The sequence below is a fragment of the Falco rusticolus genome, chromosome 5 (assembly GCF_015220075.1).
Source record: "Falco rusticolus isolate bFalRus1 chromosome 5, bFalRus1.pri, whole genome shotgun sequence".
NCBI lineage: Eukaryota > Metazoa > Chordata > Aves > Falconiformes > Falconidae > Falco > Falco rusticolus.
The window spans coordinates 53,071,391-53,094,811 of NC_051191.1; the positions used below are offsets into that span (position 1 = coordinate 53,071,391).

At 37.2% G+C, this 23,421-nt stretch overlaps 2 protein-coding genes and 1 long non-coding RNA gene across 14 annotated transcripts in view; 1 reads left to right on the plus strand and 2 right to left on the minus strand.

Annotated features, from left to right (window-relative positions):
- Positions 1-18,632, plus strand: part of PPFIA2 (PTPRF interacting protein alpha 2) — a 353,334-nt gene extending 334,702 nt beyond the window's left edge. For 5 of the 8 annotated variants that reach the window (XM_037389538.1, XM_037389537.1, XM_037389539.1 and 2 more), the window contains 8 exons: positions 1,737-1,937; positions 4,095-4,157; positions 5,581-5,610; positions 7,227-7,402; positions 8,246-8,343; positions 10,139-10,314; positions 10,409-10,477; positions 11,464-13,276. In XM_037389538.1, coding sequence (XP_037245435.1) covers positions 1,737-1,937; positions 4,095-4,157; positions 5,581-5,610; positions 7,227-7,402; positions 8,246-8,343; positions 10,139-10,314; positions 10,409-10,477; positions 11,464-11,736 — 1,086 coding nt within the window. In that variant the 3' untranslated portion in view covers positions 11,737-13,276. The other 3 variants (XM_037389543.1, XM_037389544.1, XM_037389545.1) reach the window with 2 other exon arrangements.
- LOC119148889 lies at positions 18,375-19,901 on the minus strand. Its single transcript, XR_005104527.1, has 2 exons — positions 19,510-19,901; positions 18,375-18,954 (listed from the first exon to the last, which is right to left on the minus strand). It is a non-coding gene; the product is annotated as an uncharacterized LOC119148889 (long non-coding RNA).
- Positions 19,902-21,740: 1,839 nt separating this feature from the next.
- The window catches only part of ACSS3 (acyl-CoA synthetase short chain family member 3), a 99,051-nt gene continuing 97,370 nt past the window's right edge, over positions 21,741-23,421 (minus strand). For all 5 annotated transcript variants that reach the window (XM_037388686.1, XM_037388687.1, XM_037388688.1 and 2 more), the window contains 3 exons: positions 23,037-23,136; positions 22,782-22,957; positions 21,741-22,500 (listed from right to left, as the gene is read on the minus strand). In XM_037388686.1, coding sequence (XP_037244583.1) covers positions 22,426-22,500; positions 22,782-22,957; positions 23,037-23,136 — 351 coding nt within the window. In that variant the 3' untranslated portion in view covers positions 21,741-22,425. The remainder of the gene's footprint in view (positions 22,501-22,781; positions 22,958-23,036; positions 23,137-23,421) is intronic.

The following is a 23,421-nucleotide window of genomic DNA, read 5'->3' on the forward strand; positions in this document are numbered from 1 at the left end:
TCATCTAACCTCATTTCCTGGTAGAGACAGCTGTTTGTTAAAGAACTAACTTACCTAATTTGTTAAAGAACTAATTTACCTAATGAGTGGCAAACAATTGAATCTATTTCTGCAGGCTGAATAACTCCCAGCATTTATGCTTTCCTGCTTTTCAGGTGCATACATGAAAAAAATAATGTCAAATTAAATGAGAATATTAAATACATTTTAAAGGTATGCATAGATTCCTCATGGTCCTTTGTTTAAGCACAGCTGGGTGTAATCTACATAATTCTTGGTTACATTTTTTTACTTTCATGAAACTTTGTATTTTGTTATTACGGTTAGTTGGAATTATATCATACTTTTAAGGTCTGTACTAGCATGGATGAAGGGCAGCACCTCATCCCGTCAGTGAGAATGGCTTTTTGAAACACAATGCAGTCATCCCTCAAGCTCTGCAATGCATCAGGGGTCAGTACAGAAAAACCTGACTGAGTTTTTTTGGCATCTGATATTCAAGTCTGTTTCTCTGTGACATGAAAGTGATCGAACAGCTGTTTTAACTAAATATTTCCTAGATAAGGTATAGACTTGTTAATAACCACGCAGTACTTCCCTGTATTTTGAGAAATTAAATAAAAATCCTTTCAAATTGTCACTGCTTTCCAGATTTATTGGTGAATTTACTGATGGCATATTTTGACTCATTCCCTTGACCTTGTGTCCTCTTTCAGTAAATCGTTATTAAGAGAAAAAAATAAAATAACAGAACTGGCTAATTCTGATGGCCTACTCAAGATGCACCTAGCTAGGTCTGTCTTTGTGTTCCATTGTGTTATCTCAGTGATTATGGCATTCACTGCTTATGTCCTTCTCACAGTTTTTGCTATAGCATAATATATTTCATACTGTGACAAAAACTTCCCACATGCATGTATTGCTGCTCTGGAATTACCTCCTTCGGGAGCAAAGAACTGTAGACCCTGACAGTCATATTAATGAGGCAGCGCAAAATGAGAAAGCTGAGAAAACCAAGAAGAATTCATACTCGATAGGTCCCAGGAAAGACTGCTAGGAGTAGAGAGTACCTCTTACAAGGAAAGACTAAGTGGTGAAGTGAGAGGCGGTTGCTGTCCTAGGTGGCAATGTAGCTGTGCTCACATTGTCCTGTAACTTCTAACCAGTATTTCTAGTTAGTATGTGACACCATACCAGATTGATCCCAAATTTACAGTATTCTCAGTCCTCACTAAGTTGGTTTTCTGAACTGTGCTTGGTTCATTTTTACCAAGAAAATAAAAGCTGAGGAGTGTAAGATTGAGTACACTATGGGGATTAACAAGGAAAAAGAAAGCCAGTTTAGTACAAAAGTGAAAAAATTACTTAATTCCTCTTAGTTTGTTTCCTGTATATGATAAGACTATCAGATGGGCGGTAACACTGACTTTTGCCATTACTTGCTCATTAAAGACCTAGGAAAGGAGTAGCCCAGGTGATAGAGGTACACAGCTCTAATAATAATTCAAAGTATCCCTTGCTATAAGGTTCTGGTTACAAGAAAAGCAACAAAAAAGAGTTCACATGAAGCCATGGCAATTTCAAAGCTTCTGAAACAGTTTTGTTTTGTTAAAGACTATGATATACATACTCATTTTTGTGTATTACCATGCTTCAGGTTGATAAGTGCCTTGATGATTAATTTTATTTGAGAAATGAAGCAATGCTTTGGATGAATGTGTCCTTTCTCTCAACAGCTCTGGCTAGGCATGCCAGCCTGGTATGTCGCTGCCTGCCGTGCCAACGTGAAGAGCGGAGCTATTATGTCTGCTTTGTCTGATACTGAGATTCAAAGAGAAATTGGAATCAGCAATCCTCTTCATCGCTTAAAGCTTCGACTAGCAATCCAGGAGATGGTATCACTGACAAGTCCATCAGCACCTCCAACATCCAGAACAGTGAGTCCTGTTCAGCTAACTTTTTCTTCCCTGCCTCACCCTGCAGGAGTCTGCAGAAAGACTTTTGCAGAATGAGTGGCTCTATGGTAATACACACTTCACAATCAGTGAGAACTGTCCTATAGAGACTTAGAAGGACCTGCTCATCACTTGCTTGATAGTTGATCACTGATATCTTTCCTTTAGCAGATATTATTCTTTTTTTTTAAGCCGTGCTTTTGATTAACCTTGATGTTATCTAAATGATCAGTATTGAGCATCTTATTTGTAATTTTACCTGTATTTTTTTCCTTTCTCTTCCTTCAAGTAATTTCTCCCAATCAAATCAGATTGCATTTCTCTTTTTTTTCGTTTGTTTGTTTCTCTCTCTCTTTCTTTCCTTTTTTTTTTTTTTTTTTTTTTTTTTGAGGGAGTGCAGGGGGAGGGGTACGGGTCGACAAGGCAGGAAGGAGGAGAGGTTATGTGGGAACACAGCTCTTTTGATTCTTATTTACGTTCCCCTTTTTTGCATCCTTTCAAATGTTATCTAATCTGAGTAAATTCTTTATGCTTTTAAGAGAATCAGTGATTGGAGGTATGAAGGGAAAGTCTGGAAGGGAGAAGTGGAGCATGTGCATTTGGTGAGGAAGGGAGAGAGTGGCAGCAGATGGGAAGGAAGCAAGTAAAGAAGAAACACAGAGATACAAGTCTGAAAGGAAAGGGGAATATATCAAAAAGAGCAAGAAAGTAGATTAGGGGAGAGTAAGAATATGTGCCGTAGATAAAGGAGTACCTTTTAGTGGAAAATGAAGAAAACCAGGCCAAACTGATGAGAAAAAGAAACAAGGTAACAAAAGGGGAGTTTCATTCTGAAAGGCTCATGTTGATAGCCATGAAAGACCCAATAGAAACTGTAACAAAACCAAAAGCAAACAAACAAACAAACAAATAAACAACAAAAAAAAAAGGCTTGATCAGATGGGAATCATGGTGTAGAAGTGAGGCAAAAAGACTACTCAAGTAGTGCAGCCCAGACTTCTAAAAGTAAGACAGTAATAATAATGATGTTAATAATAATGATAAGAATGATGATTTGTAATCTCTTCATGGAATTAATGGAGAATCTTTTGGTGGAAATTAGAATTGAAATACTTTTGAGGGTGCCAGATCCACTGAGCTACACAAGTAACTGGGCAACAGGACTCTAATGTTCCTATTGACTGGCCTTTTATCTTCATGTTGCTAGGGTTCTTGAAGTATTATAGTTCCCCACCTGATTATTTTCTCGCCTCAGAACAATTGTATATGTCATAACCATGGTAATATTATGAATCATAATGGATTTCACCTATGTAAAGTGGTATGTATTCAACATGATGTTGAATGCTAAACAAAATTAATTTTGATTTGAAAAGCATAAGAGCATATTTCAAAGCCTAAGAGCACTGACTGACACTTACGAAATGAGAAAAGGGTACATTCAAGCTAGTAACATTGGGAATAACTTTGCCTTGTGTTTTAATTTTTCCTGAGTAATTGGCAGCACAAAGCTGCCCTGCCCTGGAACGTGCATTTCTGAGTCCCAAGTCTTTCTCAGGGAAGGAGCTCTTTTACTTCAGCTCTCAGGAAAACACAGCAGACTTCCATACCCCCTCCCTGCCTCATTTCATTGTCCTAGTAATAATCTGACTGAAAACAATAGGATGAGGAAAAATAGTTTTTCAAGTGAATTCTCTTGACGTTTTTGATTTACAGAAACTTGGCAGAAGCAATCATTATTTAGATGACAATATGAGCATGTGATGTGTGCAGAATATTTAGGCTGGAAAATCTTTGAGAACTGAAGCTTACCTCCAGACAGAGCTATGAGCCAAAGGTTATATTTGCCACTTGAAAGGCAGCTTAAATTATCATTCTTTCCTTTGTGACGGTGCTCTGCTGGACTTCATCCATCTGTTCTAGTTGAAATACTCCATCACATCTGTTCAGAAACCTCTAACAAAATATATAAAACAAGTTGTCTAAAGTTGTCTCTAGTTGCAGCTCGGTAGAGGCAAGAACATGGTTGTGCTGATGGTGATGCTATACGCTGTTAACTTACAGTGGTGCTGCCTTTCTTCTTTACCACTGCTTACCTAATGTGGATCCCACCTGCCTTCCTGTGGGCCTTGTCCATAGCCCTCAGGCAATGTTTGGGTGACCCATGAAGAAATGGAAAATCTTGCTGCTCCAGCTAAAACGGTTAGTCTTTCCACTTCCATTTAAAATGGTTTCAGTGCTTGAAAGAGAACTAGGATGTATCAGCTTTAATGTATATGCCGTATCTTCTGTAGGATGCTTCCCAAGCATGCCATTAGAAAATTGCAGAGAGTAGTGAAATTGAATTTAAAGAACAGTTACATTATTTCTCAGCAAAAGACATTACAAACTGTACTGCAATCACAAAAATTGTGTGAACGTAAAACTGGTATTGGAGTTTGACAGTACATTATAGTTTCACTGCCAGTGTGAAACCACATTTAGTGAAATGAAATTGTTGCAGTTACAGCTGTGACATTTCCCCTGTACTCTACTCCCTAGTACCTCTCTAAATATAGTTTTATATCTGCTGAAATAGAAAAATAAGTAAAGGCTTGAGAAGGGTGCATTACACAACTTGGTGTTTTCATTAATGCTGGGTCTTTCATGTCCATACTTGTGAATTCATGCTCTTTGATTTAGGGTGCATGGTGTTATTTATTTATTAGTTTTTGTCAAACCTCTCCCTGCTTTGCAGGGACATAAATAAATATTAATGGATTTTATTCAATAGTTCTCTCTTTTTCCTTTTACATTGAACATATGTTATTTTAGGTTTTGTTTTTATCATAACAACTCCATAACAGTGCTTATAAAACATGATATAACCCTACAGTGAGTCTGGAAACCTGTCTTCAGTTTGGAAAATTTTGTAGTCAGCCAATTCATAAATGGTGGAGGAGGTACTGAAATTAAAATTTGATACAATAAAGACTTATTTCTTAGAAATTTATGCTTGCTATGCTATTTTAAGTTTTGTCATAAATGTTCATGAAGCAGATTCTCATCGATAATTTATTTTTGTTTACAACAGAGCTCATTTTTAATTATATTATTCTTGGTAAAGATAAATACAAACATAACAACACTGAACTGACCAGAAATAGAGTTGATCCTGTTTAACTGGCCAGCCAGGAAATCTAATTTTGCCATAAGAATTGTTACATAGAAAGCTCCTTTACAATACAGTCACAAGACAGCTTTTTATTGTGAATGTCGCAAAATCTAACTAGAAACAAAAAATGGCATCTCTAATGCCCAGCTTTGTAAGTAAATGGTTGTGATTTGATTGTGAAACCATAAAAAGTGTTTAAGATAATGCTGTAAAGTTTCACCAAGCTATAATGATTTTATATCCTGAAAACATAGTGAGATTTGCCCTACTAAGATTTTATGGGTTTGGTCTTGTAATTTTAAAGGTATAGCCTAGGGCATTGCCACTGCTGGAGTTACTTTATCAGCACATTTTACATGTGTGTTTTCATTTGTACTAAGATTAACATACACATGAAAACCACATCTTTTTATAACTCATTTTTATTGTCTTTTTACCTGCTTTACTAATTGCTTCTTGCTGAAAACACAGAAAGAGTCTGAAGAAGGCAGCTGGGCTCAGGTATGACACTTTCACATATTTTTTTTCAATGAAAAGCCAATAATAATGTAATTAACAGTGTATCAATATGCATAGAGTATAGTATTATGACAGTATCTCAACGATTGAATTATGATTTACACATTTTAGAGTTCTCATACAAAAAAAAAATATTCTCTGGACAGGTTTGCTAGGTAAAGCACAAAGAGGCATATATGCTGCAAATATTTTTCTTGAAAGAAATGGTTACATTCCAGAGACCCATTCTACCTCCCAACTAAATCTAAATAAATATTTTCCTCATTTTTGAGAACAGGCTAATAAAATATGCCAACAGTTTGAGATCTAACATTTCTAAAATTACACTGGAATTTTTCTAGGACAACAGTATAAATCACACCCAAGTATCAGTCTACAAATAGTCTTGTATAATTAGGAAGAAAATTTTTCAATTTCATTAGACTATTAGTTACTTCTATTTTTAAACTTCTTTCTCTGCCTTTAACATGCACACTTACACAATCTTACTGTCTTTACTTATGGCATTTCTTTCTTCTTCAAAATCTCACCAGAATGAGAAATGAGGGGACTGTATTTTCCCCCATAGAAAATACATCCAGCTCACACTGTGTTATCCTTTTGTGTGTAATAACAGGATACATTAAAAACAAAACCAGAAAAATAGTTAGGCTTGAAAGCGATGCTCAAAGCTGAGTGCGATCCTATTGAGAAGGTGTTAATCTTACAATTTATGAGTTCTCTTTTCTGTTAAGCTTTAGTATTACAAAATAATTGGCCATAGCGAGATGTAAAATCTATTTTACATCTTAATTGTGAAACTCCTATAAAAATAGCTCAACATGCATGTGTTTTTTTCCTTACCCTATTGAAATTTCAACTGAACAGCGAAGTAGCTTAATGCCTGAATACTGGCTTCTAGGAGGAATCTGATTTGCTCCTACCTTAAAGAATTAATCTCTTGAGCACCACATGTGATGCACTTAGGTTTAAACTGTTCACAGTTGAAAATACCTGATTATTAGAATGTGTATGCTCACCTGCTCTGACTGATGGTGAACAAAAGCCTGGCTGACAAACAACTGAAGCTAACTTGTAGTCTTGAAAGGACTACATGTGTGTAACCATGAAGTGTCATTAGATCCTATTTAGGAAATCCTAGCCGCCGCTTAAACAGTGACACAAGCTTCAGTTGATTCCCTGGGGCCATGTTTGTATTACCAAGTTCAATGTAGGATTTGCCTAGCATAATATTCTAGAAGGTCAATTGAAAGCAAGATATGAAACAAACACATTTTGATTGTGTAATGTTTGCTTGCATTTAAAACTCAAAATTGAAACTATCATTTCTTATTACAAAAAATTGCTTAAAATTTACAGATAGAAAACAAGCCACAACAGTCAAAACTGCTGTCAGTAATAAATATCTCACAGTGGCTTCTAGCCTCAATGCCAAAATGATGTAAAAACAGAATGTTGGGAGGTTTTTAGACAGGGTTTCTAAGCTAGGAAGTCTCACTAGAAATGAGCATAGTAGAGAGATAGTCTGTCTTTAGTCTGTGGTGCAACCTTGAACAAACTCAAGAATTTATTCCCCTCTACCTTTTTTTTCCCTGTAGACCCTGGCTTATGGTGATATGAACCACGAATGGATAGGTAACGAATGGCTCCCCAGTCTGGGTTTACCTCAGTACCGAAGTTATTTTATGGAATGCCTCGTAGATGCAAGGATGTTAGATCACCTGACAAAGAAAGATCTGCGTGTGCACTTAAAAATGGTGGATAGCTTTCATCGGTATGTTGGCATAAAACTACACCTATAAAGAAGTTTATGTGTCTGACATAGTGCTCACTGCTGCACAGAATAAAAACACTTACTTTCTGTTGTTCTGGTGTGGAAAACCACACAGATAAGTGAGTGCTGAGTGTCAGAAACCTGAGTTGAGAGAGATTCTTTTAGTAATAGCAACCACATGGCAATTATGTCTCTCAAAACTGATACCGATACAGATAAATTTCACAATAAGTGGGAGAACCATTAATATATAAAGACTTGAAATACAGAAATGGTAATAATTTATTAAGTGCTTTAAAATATCAGAAAGTGGTAGACTAAGATTTGAAGCCCTGAGTTCTCATAATAATGAAAAGCTACTGTGTGTAGTACATAAAAGCTGTTAACAGTACAAGCAAATTGACAGTTGTTCGGGTTATCTAGGGATATAGCCAGGAAGCTAAATTGGAAATACAGAAATAAAGGCATTTAGACTTTAGGGAGAATGATGTTTATGTGACAAGAAGTGGATTTTTTTAAACATGGTGTCTGATTTGTCACTTTTTTGAGGCCTGATTTGACAAAACATTTGATGGCTTGCAAGGGCTGACCTTTTCTGAATATGATTTCTAATGTTTGGGGTTTCTTATGCTAGAAAGAACATTCTTGTTTTGGTTTTGTCCATTTAATTTTTGAATTTGGTGGGGTTTTTTGAATGGTTTTGCTCTCCTCGCTGTCCTCAAGATTTGCTCTGTGGACACCATGAAATACCTCATATGTAATGCCAGAAATAACACCCTACGTACATTCCCATCTTCAAAATTCTCTTTATTAACTCTGTAAATGTTTCTCTTTAAATAACAGAACAAGCCTACAATATGGAATCATGTGTTTAAAGAGGCTGAATTATGATAGAAAAGAACTGGAAAAGCGAAGAGAAATGAGTCAGCATGAAATAAAAGGTGAAAGTTCCTGGGAATGAATACTGGGAATGTTTCTTCTCTTGAAGCTTGCCACTGTTAATCCATTGTCATGCCATTTTAGCAGAGCATTTGAGCATGCGTTTTACTTAAAACTTAACGTAAGTCCATCTGTCTTCAGAACACAAAATTCTCCTTAAATCAGGCACAGTCAAGTACTTCACTAAATTGGGGCTGCAATTCCAAATGGTGCTTTGATACATGCATTTTGCTAAACTGGATTGGGGGGATGGATCTTATCCTAGCCTCTTTCAGTCTCAGAAGCAGAAGACCAAATAACCTACAGCTCAATAGGATGTGCTGGGGGCAACAGTGGGAAATGGGAGCACTCAGGACCCTGATACTGTGCTCCTGCTTTTGAAAACCTTTGTCTGTGATTTCTTACTTCAAAATGCTTATCATAAAAACGTTGCTTGGAGGGGTAGCCACTGAGGCAGCTGGTTGGATATAAGAACAAGTTCCTAACAGAAGTGGCCTTATTAGAATAGTTAACAGCTGATTTTAAAGTATTTTTCTGTGTAAAGCTCTCTAGAGCAGTTGCAGGCTCATAATAATCAGAGTGGTTGGGTTTTTTTCCATTATCAGAAGTGAATCCTTTGACTCCTTTAGGCATTTCCAGCTCTAGCAAATGTAGCAGTTAACACTTCTCAAGCACAATGCTGATTGGAAGAGCTAAAAAAAGGGGGAATTAATTAAAAGGAGGAATGGCTACAGTGAAAATGTGCATTTGGTCAAGGCAGATGATGGCATGCGCTGATGCAGACTTTGCCTTGGATGTGTGAGGCATCAGTTTCAGTACAGCTGGAGACTGATGCGGGAGCATCTCAGATTCTGGTGTTGCTTCAATGCTAGCCACTGCTAGAACAAGGGTACTAACCCATAGCCTCTTCTATCTAACTTTCACCCTGTCATGCATTGGTCAGTTAGACACAGTCCCAGGTAGAATTTGGTTTCAGTGATCCCTGGCTGCCATGCTGTGTTTCAGCAGATCCTGACACTAAAGTCTGGGATGTTCTTGGCAGGCAGTGGAGAATGCCCATTCCCAGAACAGCTACATTCGCTTGATTTGCAAGATTTCAGGAAAAAGCTTCATCACTTAGTAACACAAAACTCAGTATTACATTTCCACTTGCATGTGAAAAGATCAGTATAAGTAACTTTTAGTCTTACAGGCAGGATAGGATATTTTTTAATATAATAGTCAAATCCTCAAAAATGGTTTCCTAGCTCATTTTGTTGCCTTAGCTTTATAATTGGCATGGACCTTAACAGCTCAACCAGCTTTCTGAGCTAAAAATAGTTTTAGTCTCTAAAACTGTGAACTTGTCGTTTGCTTTATGGCATGTTATAAAATGGTAGGTGCTGACCTGGTGCTCAAAATGTTTAATACAAAACTCTCAAGTAAAGCCTCGAGGAATGGATATTTTTCCTGTGCCCTGGCACTATTAAACTGTAAAATCTTGCCTAAGAATTGAAAAGGGTATCCATAGGAGGTGGGAGGAATTGCATTCTGGAGATGCCCTCTGGAGGCACATTTCTCATTTGGAAACATTATTTAGAATACACATTTAACTGGAAGGTAGCTCAAATCACCCATTTTTTTTGAATAGCTATATGAATAGCTTTAATACAGATATATTAATAGTTTGCTGGTATTCCTCATTTAAGAAATAAAGCAGTATGACATCCACAGTGCATGCACAACTGCATGCATTCACCTGTACAGTTCAGAGGTTACTGGGTATCAGGAGACTGAACCAGTGTTATGTCCTTACAGATGTGCTGGTATGGAGCAATGATCGAGTCATACGCTGGATACAAGCTATTGGCCTCCGAGAATATGCAAATAATATACTAGAAAGTGGCGTACATGGTTCACTTATAGCACTGGATGAAAACTTTGATTACAGCAGTTTAGCTTTATTATTACAGATTCCAACACAAAACACCCAGGCAAGTTTGCTCATGCTACTTCTGGTTAATCTGTACCCATTATTGCCTTTTATTCATCTTCAAAAATTTTAATTTTTCACTTTGGTATCTCTAGGCACGGCAGATCCTTGAGAGAGAATACAACAACCTTTTAGCACTAGGAACTGAAAGACGACTTGAGGAAGTAATTAATTTTATTTTCAGTATTTATCAAATATCACAGTAAAATATAAAAATTAAATTGAATGTATAAAGACATTTGCACATTGTTAAAGAGTCAACACTGTTAAAAAGTCAGTTACAGCTTTAAGAAAAAAATTAGTAAATGCCAGGCAAGGTTTTTAAAGTAACCTCAGTATGGCTACATATTAATCTAACTTTGGATGCTAAATTTGGCACTGCACTCTTACCTTGAGATGAACATTTTCCATAGAGGAAACATGCAGAAAGAAGTGGAAGATTCACTGGCCAGAGCAAGTGGCAGGGGGGTGGGATACCTGTGCAACCTATTCTGTAGGACCCTTACACTCTTTCTTTAAAAATAAAGAAGAAAGAAGAAAAGTGGATTTTTGGTGGGGTTTTGGTTTGGGGGTTTTTTGGTTCTTCAAAGTTAATCAATATGCAATAGAATGGGATTTGGGGTAGTTATCTAGGATGGAGAATCTCAATTCCACCTATGGAAAATACCCATCTTAAGGTTTAGAGTCCAGTGCAAAAATGTTCATCTTGGACTTCTGCATGTGAGGAGAAATAAAACTTTTAAGGACTTGCTGAAAATGTGAGATACCTATGAAATCTTTGCATGCACATGAGTGTTTAATTCTTTATTAGCGCTTTACATAAGCCTCCTATGCACTAACAAACCACTGAAGTATCTGTCGCTGTATTTGCAAGACAACTGCAAATGCTTTTCTACTTTAGCTGATACTAAAACCCTCTAAATGTATCAAGCCAGAGATTTAAAAAGAGTTTTCCACCCTAGCATTTAATATTTTCTAAAGCATTTACTTTTACAAGAGTGTCTCAAATGCACTGCAGTTACTGGATGCAATGCAACAGAGCATGTAGTCATTGTGGAACACATTTGACAGTGGGAGAGGCAGCAGACAGCAGGATAATTAATCAAAAAAATTCATTTTGCTTTATCAAATACAACTCTTGTGTTGACAGAGCGATGACAAGAACTTCAGACGTGGCCCATCCTGGCGACGACAATTTCCTCCACGTGAGGTTCATGGGATCAGCATGATGCCGGGCTCCTCGGAAACGCTGCCAGCTGGGTTCAGATTAACCACAACATCAGGGCAGTCACGGAAGATGCCAACTGATGGTATGCAGTCATTTCTGCACTTAACTGTTGAAAAGCAAGAGGCTTATTCTAAATTGACATTTACCGCCTGTCCATATTGCACCAGAAAGACTGCATTCATGCAACTAGGATGAGTGGAGTCTGGGAGAGTTGATATAGGGAATGGAAAAGCACTGACTCAGCCCACTATTGATTTTTTCAGGTTTGCTTTGGACTGTCAGTGTTTGTTTAAAAATAAGAAAAAAGCCATCTAGCCATCAGAAAGAGAGGAATTAATTTACTGACTTTCACCTAAGATTGCACATAATGTCTAAACAATTTTTTTAGCTCGTTACACTCTCTAGCAGGTGGAGTGTATTTTAGAGAATGAATTAAGAAATGGCTATCACCTTTATTTTCCTATTTAACTTTTAAACTAACTAGCTTAGCCTTGACCATCAAATAACTCAAGCTGATAAAAATTAATAACAATCAGACAGGTGGTATAGTTAACAAATACTGAATTTCAGGTACTGAGTTACTGTATACCAGTCTTAATTTTCTCTGAGAATCTTTTAATTTCCAAAAGATTCACTAACTCAGCAACGATTGGAAAAGTAGCAAGCAGATCATATATAAAAAAAATAAGTAAAATTTGGAAATCATTGCAAGAGAGCAAGGAGAAAATTCCATTCCAGCTACTCCTTCAGGTATGTGGATGAGAAAGCCATGTATACATGCCTGAAGTTCTGAGAAGTACTAGTACAGACTGGCCCATTTGAAATACTGCTGTTTATTTCCTCATGGGAGAATTTAGGTCTATGCATAGACTTGTCCCAAAGTAATTTAGTACACTGCTTGTAGTGTGCTTGTAGTGATTACATTCTGTAACTCTTGAATGAACTTGGTATGACAATATTGCCATCTATAGAGCCATCTAAATTCCATTGAAGTTTCTCACCTTTAAAAACAACTTTGTAGTTGCAATTACAGATTGAATAATTTACTGATTGCATCACTGATTTCCATTTTCACTGCTCATATGCACGCTTTGCTTTTAATCCTGCACTTTTTGAAAACGATGAAGCTGTAAGACAAGAATCCTTTCCAAGGCACGTTCCGTGTACAAATGAAGTTACTGGCTCCCTAGGTGTTTCCATGGCCTGCATTACTCTAGTAGCTAAGAACCTTCCAAACATTCATCTTCTAGCCATAATATGATGTAGAAGATATTATTACCATTTTAAAGATGGGCAACTAAGACACAAGGGAGGTTTAGTGATTTACTTGAGGTCTTCCAGGCAGTTTGTCATTGAACTGGGTACTGAACTCGGTAGACTTAAAGGTAGGTGTCTTTGAAGACCTACGTCTTCATCCAGGATCTCACTTCCTACCTCCCAGTGCTAAGAAAGCAGCAGTATTTAAACAGCACGATAGGTACAGCATTAGGACTTCCAACAAAATAAAGACAAAATTGATTTTTAAACTGTATTCACTTAAGACAGATTTCAGTAGTACACCAGACATGAAGAAACTGAGTTCTGAACTAGACCATGCCCAGATCATGTTATAGTAAGCCACGGAGCAATTTAATAGCCACCCTTGCAGTGGGAAACAGACTGCTTTGTTTTCTTCATGATTCTAAAGAGGTTCTGGTTTGTTTCTTTTTTTTTTTTTTTTTTTTTTTTTTTGCAATTTGCAGTTGCTTCATCACGACTGCAGAGGTTAGACAGCTCAACAGTTCGCACATACTCATGCTGACAAGGCCTAGCAAAGAAGCCAGCACTGAATTGTTGTGAGTATCCATAAGGGGCCATCATGAAAGCTCGTTGTAACTGTATGCTACACCAAATAATCCTTGCCATCATTCAAGCAAGAGACAGAACGGAGCAGAGGGCTCACTCAGACTCGCTAGGGTGGTCATTTGATCACAAGAGTCTCAAGCTCAGTCCAGGAGATGCTATGCTATTCTTTTCCCTATCTCAAAGAGCAGGTTCCTTCTGCTGGAACCATTTTAGCAGATAAGACAAAAGTTTTCAGAGAACTCTGTTCAGATGATGGCTCACCAACCATAATGTATTTTGTATGCTCTCAAACTTAAAGCTAGAATTGGAGAGACAGCAATAGGCACAGGGAGTCAATTTACTTCATGAGATCTTGAAGGAGTTCTGCCAGTAGCTAGAAAGGGGGAGGGGTGGGTGTGCGTAAAAAAGCTAGTAAAGCAGAAGCAATTTACTCTTTTTTTTTTTTTTTTTTTTTTTTTTTTTTTTAACAAGAGATATGGGTCACATTAGAACATCAGGTAGCTGCCTAAAGTTTGAACAAAACTTCCCCTATACAGAAAATCTTCCAAAGTTACCTATTTCAGAGATTCTTGTAGTTTTCAAATCACTCAGAATTGACCAGTGACAAAGAAAGGATATTCCTAGCTGGGTGCAACTTTGGATCACATTTAGTGATGGAATTCATGTTGCATTTCCCACCACTTATCTTCTGAATGTGGCTATGAGTCTCACATATTCACATTTCCAGAGCTCTATGGGAACACACTGGTTTCTGCTACATCACAAGTTTTGCAAAAAATACTAACATGATGAGCGCTTTCATCAGTCTGGCACCATTTCATGCTAATATTTTGTCAGTAAAACTGTTTTCCATTTAGTTACTCAGGGGATTGTAGGGGAGCTGGAAAGAATATTTGGATAGTGTGCTTCAATAGCTATTACATATTGTAGGCAAGACATGCCAGGATCTGCAACAAAGGCCTTTTTTTTTTTTTTTTTTTTTTGAGATCCCCAAGTCTGGGAGAGGCTTGGGGCCATCAAGATTTTACTAAACCTGGGCAGGTTCAGAAAGTGCTTAGGAACAGTAAATGTTACCAGTGGAAAATGTAGATTGCTCAGGATCCTGCTGATGACATGAGCTTCATAGATCTTCAGGAGACTGCAAGAGTATAAAATCTTAATCTAGTAAAAAAGGAACCTTTACATGTCACCACTTAAAAATAAGTATAGGAGATATTTTATCTTTTTTTTCTAAAATAAGTAAGTTTATCAGCTAGTCCTACAAAGATGATGATGAAACACTTAAACTATATAAATCTTTTTATGTGTATGTATGTATAGATTAGAGCTTGGTGTTACGTCAGGAAAGTCAATAACAGTACTCTCACTGTGTTCAGCAGGGGTAGAAACTGATAGCAGAGATGCATATATTTTCTCCTCTATGCTTCAGAATTGCAAAATTGAAAGCAATAAAGTATGACCAAGAAATTAAGTTCAAACACCAAGCTGTCTATTAGGCCAATAGTAATGGGTCAGGCACGTGAGATGATGCTTTCTAATAGGTCTGAAGAGTGCAACAAGGGCAGAAATTGAAAATTGGTAGCTTAACAAAAATTAATTTAAGATTATCCAAACTGTATATTCCTGCTGCATTCAAAAATTGTCTAAAAAGTAGCAATCCACAAACAGAAATAAAGTAGCAAAATTTGCTGGCACTGTAAATATGGGAGTTATGTATTTTGAGCAAAAATATGTTTATACAAAGTTATACAGGCTATAAAAACTGAAATTTCTATAGCAGTATTAGTAATGTTTCAAGTATCATTCAATTAATAAGTATCATATCAGTACTTGCTGCTTGTCCACTATTTCGCTGATTACACTCCAATCTTAAATGCTTGAGAGATTCGTAAGAACATCAAATTTACCTCTAAATTGTAAAGGTTAATATATGAGGATGACTGACACTAATATACTGCTATTTCCTTTAACTTACCATATATACTCCTTTTAGAGAAGCAACAAGATGGTATGGACTAGAAAGTTAGAACATACACTGTTACTGTTCATAAGTGCAATTTCAAAATGTCATGCAGGTTAGAAACCAAAGAGCAAGTTTGGATTTCAGTGAATTATATAAAAAATATGTAGGGAAAAATTTCCTTCGTTATTATATCAAACTTAAAACCCATTACCTGACTCTCAAGGATGAATGCATAAACAAAATCTGCTCATATGGGGGATGTGAGGTTGGTTGAAGGGCAACAGAAGAGTTTTCAGAATTTTGTGATCACAGTTCCTGAGTAACAGTTTCTTCACGGGAACTGATTGATACTGGGACAAAAGGGACAATTATTTATTACAACATGCCTCCTGAAATTTTCCAGATCCAGGTCAGACTGAGACCCAGGCTTATAACACCTTGCCTAGAATACAGCAGAATACTGTGTTACTCTGGTGACTAAACCATCTGCATGCACAGAATCAGGGACTGATTCTAACTGAGAAGCAGAGGGGATGGACAGCTGGATGAGCTATCACAAAATAGCAATAAAAGAGAATTTCTAATATAGCAAAAGGGAATATGCATGTGAAGAGCAGACTGAAAAAAGAACTGCAAACAGGTTGCACGTGGAACAAATGAGATGGCCTGTGATCACAGCAGGTGCATTATGCTACTCACCTTTCTCAGAGAATGTCAAAGCCTCATATTTCAAAACAGTTTATGCCAACAATATCAATTGGATACAACCTTACAGTGTCTTACAGTGCCTTCACAATAGCTGTGTTCAATTAATATGCTTTCAAGTTGTGTTTCAGGTATTTTTTTTAAACATTTGTTGAAACCACCATGACAAGCTGCCAGAAACCATGAACTGACATTCTCAGAACAGTTACATGAGCATATTCTGCACAGTCCAGTTAAGAACTTTAAGACTGCTGGTGTCTGGCCATTTAATCTTGCAAGAAGTTTACCATAGAGCACATGGGACAGGTAAAGCTTTCTGCTGTGGTGACTGTATGTTGCCCAGCTGAGCATCTGCAATGCCGTTACACAGCCAGTGGATGTGGCAGTCACACTGTCTAAGCTTTCCCAACACTCTTCTCTTATTAAAACACTTGTCACCACCAAGTCAGAAGGCTCAGCCAGGACAGTTTCACTGCCATAGGCTGGGGCAATAGAAAACACTAGTTTCACTTCTATTCGAACAAAATGTCAAAGGAGATTTGGCAAAAACCAATGGTGTACGTAACAAATGAAGGTTTCCAAGGAGGATTTGTAGACAGATGGAGAAGAAGAGTTCCAAAAAGCTGTGACTGATCATCTGGAAACAGCTGATCCATAGCAGAGAAATCATCAGGGTGAAAAAGATAAATGCTATCAAGCTGCAGTGAACATGAGAATCACAGAGTACATCAACAAGGTCTATACACTTAAAATGTGTGTTCAGCCTTGTGCCAAACAGGCAAAGGTCTCCAGATGCAGGAAACAAACTGCAGTGCTGAATCTAAACAGCAAGAAAACAACTGTAAAATTAACATAAGCAGGAGCCTATTTTGATCTAGGACAACAAAAGATTAAAATGCATTATTAATAGATTTATGTTGCAGAGCTAAAATTAAACAACAAATGCATGTCTCCCTCAAACACTCAAAACCCATGTTTTAGTAAAACATTCAATAGCTTACTTAGTCCTATAACATTTTTCTGGTGTCATTGCATCCTAGACCAAATTAGAATCAAAGAATCTTTCTAATTAATGTTTGTTTATTTTTTCTCTTAGATGTCATCTCTTTCTTCTACTTTACCTGAAGTGCACTACCACTACTTAGGAAAAAAGAGCATTAAAACTCTCTGCAAGAACAGGGTAATAGGGGAAGAGAACACATACAGATTATCAGACAAAAAGTTATGATGTTCCTTTCATGTATTGGTTAGTTTAAAACAAGAATAAAAAAAAAAATACCTAAATTACTACCAAAATAAAAGAAAAACAAAACACCCTCCCCCTTTCCTCTCAGCATCTCTGTCATCAGAAATTTGGCAGTAGGGCACATCCAAAGCTTTTATCAAATGAAGCCACTCATTTTTACATTGTTCCATCTGTTTTACTGTAAAATACTAGACATTTATGTATTTCCTGTGTATGTATTTCTTTTAAAATGTGTAAGTCTTATGTAAATGGATATAAATATGATTTTTTAAAAATAAAATATATGGTACATGGGGTCTCAGTGCAAACATTTGACAATACAGTGTCAATAATACTGTTTGTATCTTTTCATTTCACCATTTTTACAGTTTTTGGATTGTAACAGTCAAATTAATATGTTTAGCAGAGTTAGAAGCTTCAACATATTCCTACTGAGAAAATCTGTCAATACTTAAAGGTGAACACCTGCCTCTGATGATGTATAACAGAATGACATAACCTGGAACTGGAGCCAAAATGGATCTCTAAAGACAAAATGGAAATGTTAGCTGTCTATAGAGAAGCACCATGATGGCTCACCTCTTAAAAACAAATAAACAAACCCAGAAGAACTGTTTAAAAAAAAAAAAAAAAAAAAAAAAAAAAAAAAAAAAAGGCAATTTAATAAAACATGATTTATACAAAAAAACAAAAACTTTCTTCTATGTTACCTGCGGACCAAGAAGAATCTTGCTTTACCAAGAGCCACCTTTTTGTTCCAGGATCTTCAGACACCAGCCAGCATTGGAAAATTAAATCTAATATGTGCATAGAATCAGATTCTTGTTTCCAGATATATTCAACAAAGAAAAAGAAAAGAGAAGCCAACCCCCACCATTTCTTCATTACAACAGGGCATTAGACAGGCTCCTGTCTAATGTTACGCTTTTAGCCAAGATGGCCTTGCTGAGACTTCACAGAAGTCAGTTTTATCAGAGGAAATAACTGAAAGACAGAGTGATTAATATATAGTGTATAAAAGTTTAGAAGAGCAACTATTACCTGCTGTGGCTTTATTTGGTGGTGTTATTGTTGTTTATTCTTTGTTTAAATGGGAAGTTTCAAAGTAAGACCTACTTAATAGTCATTTACCTATTTGCTATTTTTCTGCTGCTTGATCTTAGCACAAGACCTGTCTTTTAGTTATTTCTTTTAGCAGTTTTATCTGCAATGTTTGCACGTACATAAACATTTGTTTTGTCTATTTTCATTTGGCAAACTTCAGTTGATCAGATGGTGAAAGATTCCCCCCCACCCACCCACCCAGTGTCAATAAAAAAGAATTCAGTGCTATCTGTGTTTATAAGTCTATTAAGCTTGGTACATAGTAGCATTAAAATAGTTTGGATGCCAGATACGTATAGCTAACCACAAGCACGTTTTGCTACTAACGAGTTACGACGGATTTACTGGTCAGAATCTGCCACGAGAGGGAGCACTAAACTTGCTGATGGGTACGCTATGAGGGCTTGGGTTAGCACACAACTCTGTAAAGACACCGGCTCTTTCACTCACAGTTGCTCGGGCTTAACTGACATCATTGCTGATGCTCCTTCTTCTCCTCCCTCAGCCTCCTTTGGAATTATTTTGGTCCAGAACGTCACGAAGTAAAGCACTGCAAACACCATGCTGAGTGGTTGCGGTATCATTTGAACACACCTCCCCTTGTAACCGCCAGCTCCCATTTTATGGAATTTATTTTGCCGCCTGCACTGTCATAGCCCACGCTCAAATTCGGGGGGCGGAGGGGAATGAGGTGTGTTGAGGAAAAGAACGAGCAAGATCTTGCAACCAAAGCTGCAGTTATCCTGCCCCATGAGTACAGCACCCCCAGATTATTTATTTCACAGTAGAAGAAAACAGACCGAAAGAATTAAAAATATATATTGAAAAGACTATTATTGTGACTACAGTTTTGATCTAATGCTAACATATAAAATCTCCTAGTACATCCTTGTGTCCCCCACGTGAGCTGAAGCTGTACTCTCAACAGCTAGAAATTATGGCCATGCTAAATGTTGTCTAGTTAGCTCCAACCCTTTCAGTATGCTGGGAACAATCACTACATCAGCCTCTTCCAGCCAAGTTTCCATAACCCCCTGACCATTCAGATCTACCTACATGCTTCTCCTCTCTAAAAAAAAAATTAAGAAAATGAGTGCTCTCCTACCACTTGTTAAAGGGGCTTGTTCTTCCTTGCTGGTATAACCAGGTTGTTGGGCAGCACCAGAGCTGTGTCCTTCTCCCTTTCTCCAGCTTGGCACAAAGCTAAAGCTGTAGACAAAGCATCTGCAATCACATTTCCTCAGCAAAAGGCTGCTTCTGGGAAAAAAAAGCAATGCCTGTAAAACAACTATTTTTCCATACTGTACTTCTGCAATAAGGTGGCTTTCTTTGCCTGGGTTTTCTGAATGCTGATGAATGAGACATCTGGCATTTCTGGAATTCTTCACATTACCAGATCAGTAGCAGAGTGAGTACACCTGACCACTCTGCTCCTCTATTTTATCCCAGTCTTGACCTTAAATGATTCCCACCAAAACAGAAAAAAAAAAAAAGAAAAAAAAAAAAAAGAAAAAAAAGGGAGGGGGGGGGCACGGCATGGGAGGTTTCTAAAAAAAACTAAAAAAAAGCTGCTCAGCCTTCCACAGAAAGCAGAAGTTATTACAAATATTTTCGTCATGGATTAAGAATGTTAACTATTCAAGCTCTTCACAAACAGTTCAGAGGACAGAAAATTGTTTATTGTCAGTATTAATATGAGCAAATAGCCCCTCAGAAAGGTAAGTGCCTAAATATCCATTACTAATGTTGTTGTTGGGGTTTTTTAAAAAAAAATATCTGATATTAATTCTCTCTTCTTTAAAGAAAAAGAGCCCCAAACTAGAAAACAGGTTACCTTTCCTTACAAACAGAGAAACTGGTGTAGGAACATAAGATGTCATTGTGTAAACCATACAAGATCTAGGAAATTATTCTCTGACATCTTTTTGCAGTATCTTTACTAGAGGGCTTGTGCTCTCACTAATTGTTCCCCTTCCCTGCTTATGCAATTACAACATGATGGCAGCAGCCAGGATAACTACAGCAAACATACACAACATCTCAGCTTTCACTGTATAAAAAAGTAATAGCTATGCACCTCATGAATGTGCTACAGTTTCTCTGTGATAAGACCCTTGAGGTGTCTCATTGACTGAAAAAAAACATCAGTGACAACTCCCAAGATCTCTCTCTTGCCCTGTAGCTGTTCAGCACAGGTTGCTAAGTTGCAGCACTGTGAAACTAAAAAACACTCAGTAGTCTCTGCAAGGCATTCTGTTATTTGGCATGGGCCTCCTACTAAAGCCTTGATATTTGAATAATCCATCCAGAAGAAAATAATACCTTCAACAAATTGCAACTTATATAAGAAGTATTTTGGGAAAGTTACCAGGACATCTCTGAGGAGCAAAATATACTCCCATATATAAATCACTAATGTGTAGAGTTAGCATATCTACTGTAAAGCATCAGTAGCCTTTACTGAGTCTTCTAAGTGCTTTTGACTCCCTGTTCAGATTATGATTTTCAACTCAAACAGCTGAGCCAGGTGGCTATGTTATGCAATTATCTGACAAAAAAACAAGTACAGCACAGACTCAGTCTAGCCTGGTTTATATGACTGTACAACCTGGTTCAGCATGGTTGGCTCAGCTGCATGCAGTCCCTGGCGAAAAACCACAGGCGCATTTTATTTATTTCCTACGTAACTAACAGAGCTCATTGACTACAGAAGTCACAGGCACAAAGCAACATCAGGGTTTGGCTCATGTTAATTAGCACTTATCACCTTCTAGCTCCTACATCTATCTGCCGATTTATTTTGTCACTTAAGAGGCCTATCATCCTTACCTCTATCCAATGGGAGATAACTATTTTTGGACTCTTTCAAGGACACACTAACATAGCAAAATAGGTCTAGACTTAACTTCCACCTTAGCTTCACCAAAGTGTGGAACACCTCTCTTTTATACCATCATCATCTGAATTTGCGTACTGCTTACTGTTTTCTCCTCTGGAAAGCATTGCCCAGTTTGAGTAACTTCTGTGCTTTTAAACTTTTCTATGAATGTGTATTTTAAAAAGGATTTTTAAATGTATTGTTCAATTAAAAGCCTGCAGCTTGAGAAGTAATGGATGCAGCGAATGTATCCTCCATCCCTTCGTTTGTTGAGAATCCTGTAAGTACTATGAAACAGCCTGTAATGTCAAGAATGGGCTGCCTAGTATCTGTATTTGCTGAATTTCTTGCTTATATATATCTCAGTGAACCTGAAACACCTAATTATGTCAGCAAAAGCACATTTTGGTTATCCTTATCATAAGTGGTACAAACCGCAACAAAATTATCAGAAAATGCAAAGTGTAAATTGCCTGTCTTTATTTAAAATACATGGGGTTTACTGAATATTACTATGGACAAATCAACATTTTCACAGATCCGAAAGCCAAAAATTATCCAGTATTCTACAAAAAAGACACTTCAGAAAGTTACTGAGTAAAAAACCTATAGGAATCTAATTCATAGCAGAAATACTTCAACAAAAAAAATACCCCGGAATCAAGAAAATTAATTATAAAATTTATAAAAATTTAAAAGATGTAAAGGCTCATAGTTTACAAGTGAGGACAATTTATGTCTGCAATAATTTTCACATTCGAATTCCTATTTATGCTGTCCTCAGGCTTACTTTTTGTAAGCTGTTTTAGCCAAACTCAAGTTACTGTTCACATTATACAATAATGGACTGAAATGTAAGGTTACATGATATCGTATGAGACAGATAATCCAGTGACTCCTTCCTTTTAAGGCTATAGAAATGTGTGAATTCTGTTTGCAAGTCTTAGCAATCTTAATATCCAGCATATAATGACAACCTGCAGAGACTTCAGTATGCTTCATTGCCTGTGACAATATGGTAAAGAACACAGTAAAATTTCTGAAGTTAAAAAAATTTAGCCCAAATCATTACTAGTTTTTGAAACGTGGTATTTCCTAACAGAAAGGCTCTTTGTATACTTCAGTAATTTGTTACCAGCGTTATTATCCCATTTGATTTTTCTTTAGCACTTCTTCAATGTGTTTAAACACGCTGGCATCTTCAATGGTCGGTGTTACCTGAAAAGGAAGAATATACAAAAGCATGGGATAGTAAATTGTGGGCCTTCAACAGTGAAACAGAACTTCATTCAGAGAACCTTCTAAATATAGCCTTCAAAAAATCAAGAAGAAAGTATCTGGAAAGCCCTGGAACATTAAATTACAGTAGAAACAAAATATAACGTGCTACCTGAAGTCACAGACCAGTTGCAGAATGGTCTAGAGAACTGAAACCATAATGTTGTGTCTTCAGATGTGCATGTGTGCCTAATTCATGAAAGAATGCATCTCCAGCTTACCTTATATGGCTTCCCACTGACGACGGCAGAAAGAGCTGAGCGTGGTATCTTGCCAGAGCGTGTTTTTGGCAGCTGTTTTACAAACACCCCCTTCTGGAAGGCTGCTACTGGACCAATGTTACTTCGAACTTGCTCAACAATCTCTTCCAAAATCTTCTCCTCTTCTGTCTTTATATCTAGTGAAGAAGTTCATATCCTTTACTTTTTAGGGAACTTTTGCAAATCTTAGTAACATCAGCACCAGCGAGCTCTCACCTTCTCGCAGTACACACAGCGCAAACGGGACGTGTCCTTTTAGCGGATCCTCCTGGCCCACCACAGCACAGTCTGCCACAGCAGGATGGAAAAGGACACACTGAGGGACAGAAAACAGAACTAAACTGAACTAACAATAACTGAACGCTTCAGTGAAAAAAATCCATAGGCATGGATGTAAAAAACAGGCTTATTTCTTACATTTTGACAGCAAAAAGTATTTAGTCAGTACACCTCAGGATTCTAACTACACGTTGAAGATGCATATGCGTATACTTTCATACACACTTATGTGTAGTTTGTGAACAAACATCAGAAATAAAAACTATGGCAGCACAAGATACAAATACAGAACAAAGCAAAGGCAATTTCCTTACAGCTTTGA